Source organism: Colias philodice, chromosome 5, assembly GCF_061535455.1.
Source record: "Colias philodice isolate Cphi_HAF_F1 chromosome 5, ilColPhil1 Martin Lab GWU primary, whole genome shotgun sequence".
Taxonomy (NCBI): Eukaryota; Metazoa; Arthropoda; class Insecta; order Lepidoptera; family Pieridae; genus Colias; species Colias philodice.
Window position 1 is genome coordinate 9,406,413 of NC_143090.1, and position 14,536 is coordinate 9,420,948.

Genomic DNA, 14,536 nt, shown 5'->3' on the forward strand with positions numbered 1-14,536 from the left:
AACGTTTTCATCATTATTATATGCATACGAAAAAACAATAAAACGCCATTTTATTTGTATTTGAATATGTATTTATTCAACACATCACATATTATATTCAATAAAATAAATATCGGCCCAGAAATTTTTATTATTTCTGTACCGAGGTGTCCATTCTGATTTTCTCCCACAGCATTCAATCCACGTTAGCCTTAAAGCAGGATTTTTTGTAAATCTGAAATATACGCAATATTCGTACATACATATAAATAAAGTAGCTGCTCCGCGCGGTTTCACCCCCGTGGCTCCACTCCTGTTGGTCGTAGCGTGATGATATATATACCTTCCTCGATAAATGGGCTATCTAACACCGAAAGAATTTTTCAAATCGGACCAGTAGTTCCCGAGAATAGCGCGTTCAAACAAACAAACAGACTCTTCAGCTTTATAATATTAGTATAGATTACATAATAGAAAGGTTACAAGATTAACATTACAAAAAAAACGGCTAAATGCGAGTCTGACTCGCGCACGAAGGGTTCCGTACCATTAAAATGTTCTGCCAGTTAAAAGTAACCGAGCGTAAATTTTAATAAATATATACAAGACTTACAAAATAAACATTATACTCCTTTTTATGCAGTTGTGTAAAATTTTAATATAATAAAGATTAATTCTCATCTCATTTCAAATTATACTTAGAAAAATATTTTTTTATCGACGTTCAAGTTAAAAGCAGTCCGTCACTAAGAAAGTCGTAAAAAATAACGACCTTTTAAGCGACGAGTTTTTAAATTCAACTCTATCACTAAGTTCATAAAGATTAAATTTGAATTTCTCTTCAAGATAGTCTCGCTACATCACTTTATAGTCTCGTGGGGAGTGCGGTTCAATATCGCGTTCTAAATTCAACTTTATCGCTTAGTTCATAAAGATTAAATTTGTATATTTTCTCTTCAAGATAGTCTCGCTACATCACTTTATAGTCTCGTGGGGAGTGCGGTTCAATATCGCGTTCTAAATTCAACTTTATCGCTTAGTTCATAAAGATTAAATTTGTATATTTTCTTTCCATGATAGTCTCGTGAGGCCGCATCAATGATCGAGTACACACATGACTCGATTATTTGTCTTGATCATATCGCTAAACGATACATCGACGATTATTAGAAATTGCATTTAATTAGAAATGTACGTTAAAAAAATAAAAAAATATACACAAATGAAAGGTTATTCCATCTTTTTTAACATTCGACATGTTTGAATTGCTTCTGCAAGACTTGACAGTGCAAAACGGCATTTTTAGCGGAGCACTCGCAGACGTCCTTTCGATGTTTTACGAATACGCAGAGTGTTCGTAATCGATTACGCAAGTAGTTTTTATGAAAGCATAAGATTTTTCGATTCGAATAATCTTATACCTCGGCAAAAGGGGAAACGCCTGCGTGTGTTATCCATTACTTAATGATCTAAGGTTACTACCATTGTACCATTGTGACATTGTGAATTTTATATATATTTTAAAGAGCTTAATTACTGAAAATAAATATTTATTAAATTACATATTTAAAACTTTTTGATAAGCGCTGCAAGCTGCAAGTTTTTTGAAACATAGCTATTACTGAATAATACATAGTTACTACGTAGTGGTTACTTCGTTTTGATGATGCATTTACACAATGGTTGGTATAGCGAGGCGATTAACGAACACGCAAAAACACGCGTAAACAGTGCATTCACTATTCGCCTTGAGATTCGCGTTTTCGTGTTATGAGCGATTTTAATACGACATATTCAAAGGGAATACGAATGTGGTTAGTGTCAACACTCGTATAATATTATGAATGTTTTATCGAATATTATATCGATTCACGAGGCGAGCGAACAGGAATATTGTGTAAATACCTACAACAAAAATATATTCCAACTACTGGAACTAGCAGCAAATTAATATGAAATTAATCAAATTATTTTTAAGTAACACAATATCTAATAGATGAATTATTTAAATAAAATAAATACAACTGTACACTTTTATGTATTTAAAAAATTTATAAGCTGTGTTTGTGTATGATATTAAATTTGCACATGGTTTGAATTAAATTAATAATTAAATTAAATTATATTTTGTTAATATTTAAATCCAATTTGAAATGGTTTATTAAGAAATTTATGATACACTGGCGCTTTACCACCGCTTTACAATGATTGTCTATGGAAGCGACCCACAAACGTAAGCTTCTAGAATTTGCCGCTAATGTCGATTGTCGCTGCAGTCGGTAAATGGACGTTTGATGTGGTGTATGTCAAGTTTGTGCTATTGTGTGTTTACAGTGATTTATTGCTCGTTAATATAATCCGAATTGAAGGAAACTCTTTTAAGGAGTAGATGAAGGTACGTTTAATTTTACATAACACTTATTTTGTTCATAACTTCAAAGAAATAAGGGCATCTGTGTCTTGTGATTTGGCGCTTGGACCGTCAACTGTGCGTCGACCCATCTCTTTTGTCAGCTGTATACGATCATACGCATTTACAGTTTTAACATTAAAATAATGAATTAAATTGCCATTTATTCTTATAAATAGTGCTCGTTTGAATGTCGGAACCTCGTGGCTATAATGAATTGTCTTATAACTTTAGGTATACCTCCCGAAGGACGGAGGTTATGGAACGATCCTGTTTGTATTTAAACGAAGATAATCCTATATCGAAAGCAATATTTTTGCCTCCCCTCATGACCCCTTGCCGTGTTCACAAGGTATTATTGCTAGTATTCAGTTCACCTCAGAATCATAACAAAATGCTATCAGTGCATTGTAGATAAAAGTAGTTTGCATAAACTGTATACCTAGGAGTTGTAACAAGTATTTTATACATTGAGTTTCATATTATACCGTGGTGTTGAATTGTACCATTGAGTAAGATCATCTAATCTAGACACATTTATAGTCAATGTCAGATCGTCTCATTATGACACTGGCCCCAATTCAAGAGGTAGTTATTTTACAATTACACAGATTAAATATCTGGGTTTAAACAGTAGTATCTTTGGTTACATTGATACTTAGTTCATTCTACCATTACTTTCTTACGTATGTTACATGTTTTGATAACAATAACATTTTGTTTTGTTGCTAATGCCAGGTACAAATGAGATCCATTTTATTTAAATAATCTGTGATTTTTATTTTAAATATAATATAAATATAGTGCCATAAGTAATTCGGAAAATATAATGAAATATTTAAAAGTACAATTTTTTGTGATGTTTTGATTGTATGTATCCGTAGCTACACTATAAATTATTGAAGTTAAACAAATTAATAAAAAAACATAGTTCCGAATAAGTCGAGGACAAAGGCTTATTATGAGCATAAGGAAGATTTATCAGTGCAATATAATTTGTATGTTATTAAAATTAATTGTATCTTTTGTATAGAATTTCATATAAATGCGTGTATATATGTATGTATTACGGAATATAATATGTATATAAACAAAGTTACTTTGCTCCATGTGATTTACTATAGCTAACTATGTTTATTAAAGTGTCACAATTTTTCGCTTTGCTGAGAAACAGCCAAGTAGTATAATTGTAAAATAAACACTTTTTTAAATTAATTCTTATCAAAAATATAACCATAACATCTTGGCTCTACAGTAGATAGATTAGTGATTAGTGAAATTCCTTTAAGAGCATGTAAAAAAATTAGGAACACAAAAATTAATTCATAAAGTATCGACTTCAACTTGCAAAACTTGTTTCATACAATATAAAATATATTATGTGGTTGTCAGAGATAAAACTATGATATAAAGTGACAAACGTAAAACAATCAACCAAGAATAGTAAATAAATAATATGGCATTATCTTAGCAATTATCTATTTCCTACTTCAATCAGGGATTTATTTGTCTGTTGACATATCTCAGTGATTTTATATTTCCTTGTTGTATATTTAATTTTAATATAACAGTTAATGATGTCCACAATAAGAAAAGAGATAAAATGTTTAAAACAAACGGTCCGCCCCGGCTTCGCCCGTGGTACATATTTACGTTTTCTCTACATAAGAACCATCCTCGTACTTCAAGGAATATAATAAAAAATAATTATCGAAATCGGTCCACCCGTGCACATGTGATGCCATGACAACGCGAAACGGGTTTCATTTTTAAATAATTATTTATTCAACAATAATTTAAAATCTATTATTTCTTACGTTAGAGTAAAATTCTTGAAACAAAAATTAATATAAAGAAGCAAAATCAGTTAATATTTATTTGTTTACATAAACATCCATTTGAACTCGAGATTACACTGTTACAAGTTATGAAATTTGAGTTTTACAATTAATAAGATTATCCAATTTACATACATTTATATAAATAGGCACTCTTAATGCTTCTAAGTGTTTTATTATATTATAGTATTATGAATGTATACATAATCTAAATTGTATATGGATAGACTTAGTTTTAACTAAATTCCCTGTTATAGGAATACATAATCTACCTTATAAACATTATTTTGATGATTATTCTTTGAGAGTTAGGTATTCATTAATTTATATATTTGATACATAATAACATCATACTTATGAAATATTATATTGTTAATTTTTTATCTATTTCAAACATCTGAAATATGAAACATAAATATCAACATGAGTTTAGTAGCGAGTCTCAGGTTTAAGATGTCTTAGTTACATTCCTCTACAAAATGACCAGTTACATTTGACTCCCAAGTGTATATCTCTATAGTAATCTTACAGTGTAAACATTTCTACTAATTAATTAATGTAAATAAATATTACATACTGTATTTGGACCTAGGTAGTAACTTGATAACGACAAACGCTATTGATGCAATATTTAATTATCTCTACCTTAAATAATTAATTAGTGAAAAAGGATGTGGTTTTGGGCACTGAATATTATGTTATCTATAGTTTATATTATCACATAAAACAACTGAATGGATTTTGTTGAAATTTGGCAATGTTGTAGCTTATTTATCAGAATTTCACCTTAGCTTAGAAATACTAGGTTAGTCTCGTGGGTTTGTCGCTGATGGTGCGGGCCATGGTTAGTATTTGTATTTGGTGTTTAGAAGTAGCCGCATCAACTATTTTAAATTTTATATATTTGAATCAAATAAGTTTATTTATCACTAGCGGTCCGCCCCGGCTTCGCCCGTGGTACATAATATTTACGTTTTCTCTACATAAGAACCATCCTCGTACTTCAAGGAATATAATAAAAAAAGAATTATCGAAATCGGTTCAGCCGTTCTCGAGTTATGCGCTTACCAACACATTTTGCGATTCATTTTTATATATAAGATTTATTAAGTTAAACATAGTAAAAGTTGTGCTAACTTTGCACTACATGAATACATGTCATTGTTAGGAAATATAAAAATACACACAAACATACTCGATCATTACGAATCGTTGGTTGATAATACAAAACAAGCACTAATCAGAGATTGTAAATAAACATTTAGTTGAATCTAAGGCAATAAATAAAACTTGTTGAGACCGGGTTTTAAATAGGCAATAACACACGATGTTTACATATAGCTTTTTCGATTTTATTGCACGCCACATAGTATATCATGTATGTACCTATAGGTGTAGATGTGAGTTTTTGTCCATTTTTGTTCGAAGTATTTTTAATTTGTTCGTATGAACAAATTAAAAATACTTCGAACGCTTTAATAAAAGCGATCTAGGGATTAGCAAGCAATGGAAAAACGTTGATTAATGTGTAATGGTCCTTCGAAACCATGAATTGCATTCAGTCAATCGCGTTAAATTATCCTTTCGACAGGTAAATAATGAAAATATAAAATTATTTTTGGAGATCTCTCAGTTCGAGATCAATATAGGTATTTAATACAAATCTGATTCAGTCTTAGAATAACGTAAATTACTTACCTACAACTTACATTTTCTTTACGCTGACGATATTTCTTTTTCGGTATTTGTAATTGGATAAACTAGCTGTATCAAGAGACGGTGATTTTTTATGTTAAAGATACACAACATCATAATTAGGGAATCCAATCCCGCAAACGCGGGATCCCGCTAATGCGGGATCCCGCACCTTTTTTGCGGGATCAAAAATGCGGGATTACTCATGCGGGATCCCGCACGTTCGCGGGATTGAAAAAAAGTAAGAAAAATAGGCTCAGACGATGATCTGTAGGTCTACCATGAGTTTACGCACACGATACTCGCTAGCGATTGTAGTAAGCGGTTTGTATGAAATTTGGTACAGCGCCCCCTAGTGTGCCGTATTAGAACTAAAAAGCCTACCATGAGGTGCATTATAGTATACTACAGTAGATAACGTATAGTAAACTATACTACACTCGCTGTAGTAACCATACAATTTTTGCACCATGAGTTCTAATTTTGACATATGTCATAGTTTATAACTATTCGATGATAGATACGTCATTCACGGAAAATAATCTCGTGAACTATTCACGTTTACTATTGTAGTTACGTCAGACGATTTAACTATGTCAACTCATGGTAGGGGTACTGAACTATTATCGGACGGAACGGAACGTAATCAATGTCAGTTCCAGTAGGTACTCTATGACTGGGGATTCCCCTTCACGGGGATTTAACTTTGCGCGTACTGAATGGGTGGCAGAGTCTAGAGCTGCTGTGCGTGTACCCACTCGAGATAATTCAACTGATTTGATATTGACACTTTTTGAATGTGGAGGGAATAGGGGGAAGTATTTGGAAGCTGTTTATACTTATGTAAAGTCAATTCCGCCTACAAGTGTGGAAGCCGAGCGAGCTTTTTCCGCCGCTGGCTATTTATGCAACAACATAAGATCAAATCTAAAAGATGAAACGTTAGATACTTTATCATTTCTTCGAAAGTATTTTCAAAAAAAAATAAGCTGATTTAAAATGCCTCTAAAACCAATGAATATGTTCTATTTCAAATAAAAATCTAAATATGAAACGTGAAATATTGTGAATATTGTATTGTCTTAAACATCATCATTATTATATATTTAATTTATATAATATAAGTGATAACTTTGCTTCATGTTGATAAGAATAATCATAAAAAAAAATATTTGTGTGTATTTTCTTTCTTTAAATTACATGAAACAAAAATAATAATAATTAAAATCAATCCCGCAAATCCCGCGGGATCCGCGGGATTGATGATCTTAATCCCGCAGGCTTGCGGGATCGCGATTTTGATGCGGGATTGGATTCTCTAATCATAATACATATAGGTGTAATTCCAAATTCTAGCATCTTTATCGAGAAAGAAGAAAAATTGTTAAAAAGTAATCCGACATCCCAGTTGTTTTTAACAGCGCATAACAACACGACAGAAGCGAATAACATCAAATACTAATTAATCCTGCAATGTGGATAAATGGAAATCGTTTAGTAAGATAACTTTTTGGTTCAAATTAAAATAGGTATAAGTCTCTATTTTTTTATTCTGCTCATCCTTAAATATATTTTATCAGCAATACCGAAATAAGATCAAATAAAACCTATTTGACTTACTTACGTGTATAAGTAATTTCACGATCGGACGATCACATTGTTTGAGCTGCGATAAACCGAAAGAACCGGCAAAATATCAAATGTCCAATAGAAATGAGATGTCGCAAATCTAGGAACAGTTGAACTCCATTCACAATATGGTAGTTAGCTTGACATTACAATGACATGTACGTATGGATGAAGCAACGCCGCCAAATTTGGTTCTCGAATGGATTAGAAATTGTCCTACTTATGTACAGCAGAGAATAATTATTTTCGCGGTTACGAAAGTGCACGCATCGTTTACGGTCGCCTTGCAAATTCTCATTAAATGGTACAGATTAAAATTAAATCGAAATTCAGTATTCATCAAGGTTCTAACTGGTGTTTCCTCTAGGAAACAAATTAAATAGCTAGCTGCTAGACGATGCCTTGGATGCATATTTTTTAATTTATAACAATCTAATAAATAATAATGCATTAAGATATTTACGTTAAAAACATTTTTTGTAGTAATGTAATGTACATACAATTGTTGTTGTTTTTTTCAGCTTTCTGGTATTCTTTTTTTAAACCGTCTTATATTTTTTGTCAAATTCTACGAAGAGTAGCATCAACTGTTAACTCTATGGACTACTCTTGAACCCGTTGAGGCATTGAAATTAATGATTCCCGTAGTATCCATTTATACTACGATAAAATGTCCATTACATGTACTAATCGTTTGGATAGCATAATAATTACAAAGCTCTAAAGGAAAACGATATTTGTGTGTATTATTATTGAGCATCCTCTTATCCTTTGACCCTGATAGGATGCAATGACACAAATACATATCGTCACACTAAAAAGGCCACTTAACTCAGAATATTAGAGTTCTTTACATTTCAGCGTATCTTGGAACGTGTCTTAACATAGGGGTTTAAGGTTTTTACCGCCTGAGGAGTAAATACCTAGTGTTTACAAATCATTTCGCAATGTTTAATATCCGAAGAGGTATTGGCGCCTAATTAATACCGTGCTTTCTGTGAAAGTGCAAATATACCCGAATGTTTTGGCGTATTCAATAGCTTCGCGGTAATGCCGAGAGTGGGTCAAACGATTATTGTGTCATTGACAGAGCACAACTTCAATTTGCTCGTGGATTGCAAAACTTGCTCCTGAATAATGAAACGCATAAAATTGTCAGCGCGGTTGCTAGTCAGTTCGGTACTGCAAATTATTGTCCAACCTCAGTGGAAAAGCAAAAATAAGTAAACATTAACTTGTTAGAACCAAACTCCTTATTTAAAAAATAAGGTTTGGTATCATTTCTGCAGCTAAGATTTTTCTTCCTTAATAATGTAGAAATTAAGACATCAATAATTATAGTCCGATTAGAGAAGAATTAGAGCAAAAAAGATGTGGATATTTACACGATAATCTTCAATATCAGTTTCGTCATTAGAAGTTATGTTAGAATAACGAAAATGCTCGAACATTGTTTGAAAATATTATAACCCTATTATTTGGTAGCCCTCTCAAAATAGTATTCCGGGAATCGGGGCGAAAGGACTTTTGAAATGACATGCGTAAAGGATAATGTTTCAAATATGTAACAATAGTAAGTACTAGGTAAAATAATTGCTATATTTTGTATCAAACGCTTTGTGATAATTTAGAAGATCCCAACTAATGATTTACAAAATATTTCGCTGGATGAGAAGAATTTGTCAAAATTTGCTTCTATATAAACAAAATCTTAATTTCCATTTAGTAATTTGTTCCTAGAATGCAACCGTAAGCTGCATATGACACCGCTCTAGATCTACGATTTCGTGTTTTTGTCCAGTATTATTATCTCACATAGTAACAATATTTACGACACTAGACACTTGTGTAATTTGCTAGAAAAAATTCAAGAGGTTACCGCGAAAGTGGCGCTTTTTATTGGTTTTTGTTCGAACAGTGATGTTACGTAAGTTGTTGTTGCTCAGTTTGTTTTATAAGTGCACAATATTACACTTCCAACACCATTGCGTGATTGAACGCTGCGAATTGTAATTAAAGAATTAACCGTTTATTTCAACTTTGTATGTCGGGGTCAAGCTTACTATTCAATAGATTTGTAATATTCAAATCTAGACGTAAAATTGACGTGACTTTAAATTTTGCCAATAGAAACATTGAGTGCTCCATCAATAAGGCTTGATTATACAATGATGGAGAGCGAGCGGTTTCATTATTACAATAATGATCGCTATTAAATATCTGGCCATTTATTTCAGTTTACTTACTAGGCTAGATGCGAATTCTATATGTTTTGTCGTTTATCCTGTAGAAAATTATAAACATTTGTTCCCTTAGCTTGAAAGTACAAATGGTACTTACATAAAACGTAATACACTGAACATGATAAAGTAAGTTTTAACAATTCAGTACAAGTAAAAACAGATGGTAACATAAAGTTAAACTGGTACGTAGTACAGTCAGTACAGTCAGTTATACAACATGAATAACGCGGTCTCGATACTACAGTCTACAAATAGCATCCCCATTGAGTAGGAATAATATTAATTGCTATTTACGTCGCCGCTGCAGGTGACAGAATGTCTCGCAACAAAGACAAGCATGAGGGCGCTAGCGGGCGCACGTACCACATCATGTCGGAGGCGGAGCGGGCATCTGGCAGGCGCGGTGGCTGGACTACGCTTGAGGTGAGAGATTTAAACATGATAATAACAAAAAGAGCGTGTATGCCGAGCACAGGTGTCAGAAGTGAAACTTTTTTGGCGATATTCAAAGATACCAGAATCGTCGCCTTACGGTAACAAGACGTTAGGGTATTGCCATGACGCGACCTTTAAATATTACTCTCAACGTGCCTAAAGAAGTTTCACTTCAATAATTAAGACGCCCTTAGTTTATGTGACCTCAGGTGCCTCTTGTTTTTTTGCAATTAAATTTCAAATTAACATTATTTGATGATGTAGTAACATGGGTGACAGGCAGGCATTATAATGAATGTGGGTGATGGGAATAGGAGTATTTTTCACAGGAACTTAAAACACACTTTACCACTCTCTCTTTGAACACTTGTTGCTCTAGAGACCGAATAGTATTAGTAGATCGACTTTAAAGTACATGTTTACGAATCAAGCAATATTTATTACATGCTAGATTACATAGCCGTTTATTTTCTACCGTAACACGCCTGACAGACAGTAAATAATTGTATACAAAGAAATAGAATTTTACTGGTTGTAACTTACTTAAAAATTTTACATACATAGTAAATAACCATGGCATGTTACGGTGTAAAAATAATGGGCCGTATTTGCGTAGGTAGTTAATGAATGACGAATAATAATACGACGGTTTAGGACATGTTTAGAATGTGTTAATTAGTGAGCCTAATGAGGCGTATTGTTGATAGTATAACGTAATTAAATCAGACGACGCAAATATTACAACTTTCGTGTTTAGAATTAATGCCTATACATGGCTAAATGGTAATCAAAATGAAAGGCTAAATCAACGAGTGTAGACTGAAGTGTTCGTTTAATTTTGTGCAATTTATCAAGAGTTAAAATAGCTGAGTTGCGAAGTTTTTTGATACTCTGCTTCAATTAAACGGATAATTACTCGCTGCTTTGAGAAATTGCATCGGTGTTTTAATTATAAAATGTCGATGATTTTTATAAGAAGTCTTCTTCTATTCCGTCTTTGAATAATTTTATAGTTGTTGTTAGACTACTAGTAGCGTAGGTATCATTTTATAAACAAGTTCTATCTGTTTATACAGTAAAAGCGGGACAAATCGCGATTCATAATAGAGGTGTTGTCGCAACAAGAATGGAATAAAGAGATTTATGATGTTCCCTTATTCTCTGTTATTTCGGATATCTTAGAAAAGAGGTCTTTGCAAAAAGGTTACTCGATGATAAACATTATTGATAAATAAGCAATGAGCTTTGATGGTGTTTGTGTACACTGTACACTATTGATTGTGAATAGTGAAAACGTTTACTTACATCGTCAGAGATTATTCATTTGAAGTTTCCATTGTGATTACTGATTACTGTTTCATTTTCAATGTTTTTTCGTTAATTTATTGCATTCGTATTACTTGAAGGCTACATGTGTTATGTTGTACGATATAAATTAAAGTAGATATAATTTACATAAAATAATATTATGGAGATGTATCATTCAGATTAACATAAGCCGCATGAATTTGAAACATGTACAATGATTAATTGCATATGACGTATTAAAAAATACGTAGTATTTTCCTACAAACTAATCTTCAATCATGGCAATTTAACATTCTACATTTTTAGAATAGGTTTGAAATACGCGCGATAAATCTACAAGTGTTGTTATTTCTAAACAGAAGTATATAATAGGTACTTGTAGAAGAAATCACGTACAATGTATCCAATAATCTAAAGTAAGATTATATTTTATTATCTGCTAAAGCTCGCCCAAAACATTTACAGATAACAGGAGGTGTGCGCGCTCTAGCGCCCCAACTGTTCCAACTGACGCATTTGACAGCGTTGTACCTCAACGACAACTCACTGCAACGGATCCCGCCTGACATCAGCCAACTGGTCAATTTGCACACGCTGGACATGTCCAATAACAAGCTGAGGACGCTGCCCGCTGAGCTGGGCGACCTTATACAACTTAGGTAAGATTGTTGGAACTTTAATGACCTAGAACAAAATGCGAAGTTAGGGTGAAGAAACAACGACAACAACTAAACGACCGCGACGGTTTATCGGAATGAATAGGTGAGCTTTGTAGCTTACTACATTGTCCCGGCTTCGCCAAGATATCCTGCGTTATGAATTTAGGCATGACACTAGGGAAAAATGTCGTTTTCTAATGGTAAAAGAATGATTAAAATCCGACAAATAGTTTTTCAACTACATCGTAATATACATAAAATTTCTGGTTGCATTATATTACTACTACAGTTTAATTTTCATACAGTGTTAGCCTTTTCGGATAACATCGGTTACTAAATTTTGTTTTAAGCAAGGCAAAACTGGATTCTATATGGAATAAGTCGTAACAATATGAAAGTAAATACAACAGCAACAAGAATATGTCTTAATTCTCTTATAGAAAAAAGTGTAGCAAAGCGTTGTGTTTACAAAAGATTAAATGTAACGACACTGACTAATACGTGATAGAAAGAATTATCAATAAAAATACGTGTCGATTTGTTCTTAGCATTCAATATCCGCAATAAATAATTTCGAATACAGAATACTATTATTTCATATTCAAACTTAAATAGGTCAGTTTCAGATATGTATTTATTTTGGCATCCTTCCGGGCTCTGTATTGGTTCCTTTGCTTTATATTACATATAAAAGTGATCACTGACCGTCATTCGTCATATAATTATTTGCTTAACGTAATGCTATATTTCTTGATTTATATTCGGTATTATACACCTGTGGTATATTCGTGTTGTAGGTACCAGTTACATTCTAGCTCGAGCAAAAACGAGAACTTGTATACAGCCATTGTTCTAGCAAATGATTATTTAAATTTTTTTGTTACACCACTTTTATTGTTTCAGTTCTTTGACTTACGCATAGTGATAACCTAAAATAATACCTATCGTATATAATTAGCCGCTCGCCCCGGCTTTGTCCGTATTCCGGAACTGGGACAAAATAGGATATAGACTATCGTTGTACGAAAATTTATCTAAATAGATGTTTGTTATTAATTTAAATAAACATATTTTTAATTTAAATTGATAATAGTTATATACACCTAATTTTACTTACCTTTAACATAAATAGCCATTGTATGTTAAAAATAAAATTCATTATTGACTTGAATATAGGCTAGTATTATTAGACTTACGAATGTTAAACAAACGATTACCTTTTATATAACCGACGCTACAAAATTCAGCAATTTCCCTCAAGTTTGTTGTAATGAAGCGTCAAACTAAAACAGTGGTGACCGTTACGTGTCCGTGCCGTTGACTCGGTGACGTCACAACTCGGTATCGAGCCTCGACGTCATTCTGAACTCGTTCATTTTAGCGCCAACTAATCATAATTCATCCAGCAATTGTTTTCGCCTTGATAAAAATTCATCGAGATTTATTATGCAAAAGTTTTCCTCTAGTTTCTGATTGATGTAATTAAATGTTTAAATTTATTTCTGTCTTGCGAGTTTCTTGATTTATAAATAAGTGCTGTAAAATACAATGGTGGAATTTTTACTTTTTGTATTAATTGAAACTTTTGTCCTGCAATCTAATCTTATCAATTATTATCTTTATTATTTACCTTCCGATGTTTTGAAAATTATTATCTATTAATAATAAAATTGAAAATTTCATTATGAGTTCATGAAAATAAATGAGTCGTTTATTAGTCATGTTAAATTCTTTGCTATGACAGTAAAATCCTCAGTTTTTAACCTTAAGCAGCTTTATTTACCCTTAAGAAGCTCAATGGTGAATGTAAAAAAATTAGTTCATAGATAGGTGTCATATTGGAGAAGACAAGTATTACTCTTTATTGCAAAATCAAGCTCTACGGGCAATAAAGTGGGAGATAGAAATATGTATTTGGAATGATTTTCGCGAGATAGCTAAAATACTGCAATAGGAAACTTTTTCTAAAACAAGCTAGAAATTGATATGTTAACAAATGTATCGAAACATAATTTTTCGAAACAATCTGATCCTGTTTTATTTATTAGCCAAATATGTTTTTAAACAAACCTAACTGGTTCGAACACATAATGAAGCAAAACAAACGATCAAAATCTACATAATCCGACCACACCAGAATAATGCTTTTATTCACTCAATTTCATATGTGGTTGAGTCGATTTTTGCATAACATGCGAATTTAGTGTTTATCGTGATAATAGATAAAACATTCCTTGAGAATATTAGCTTGGTATACAAAACAAAACAAGTTGACATGAGTCAATGACCTATAGTCGGTGATAACAGCGCAAATTGGTGATACTAATAAATTCGATTAGC

The 14,536-nt window shown here is 32.4% G+C and overlaps 1 protein-coding gene across 7 annotated transcripts in view; it reads left to right on the plus strand.

Annotated features, from left to right (window-relative positions):
- Window positions 1-2,251: 2,251 nt before the first annotated feature.
- Window positions 2,252-14,536, plus strand: part of twin (CCR4-NOT transcription complex subunit 6-like twin) — a 204,630-nt gene continuing 192,345 nt past the window's right edge. For all 7 annotated transcript variants that reach the window (XM_089695132.1, XM_089695134.1, XM_089695133.1 and 4 more), the window contains exons 1-3: window positions 2,252-2,374; window positions 10,102-10,217; window positions 12,003-12,196. In XM_089695132.1, coding sequence (XP_089551258.1) covers window positions 10,110-10,217; window positions 12,003-12,196 — 302 coding nt within the window. In that variant the 5' untranslated portion in view covers window positions 2,252-2,374; window positions 10,102-10,109. The remainder of the gene's footprint in view (window positions 2,375-10,101; window positions 10,218-12,002; window positions 12,197-14,536) is intronic.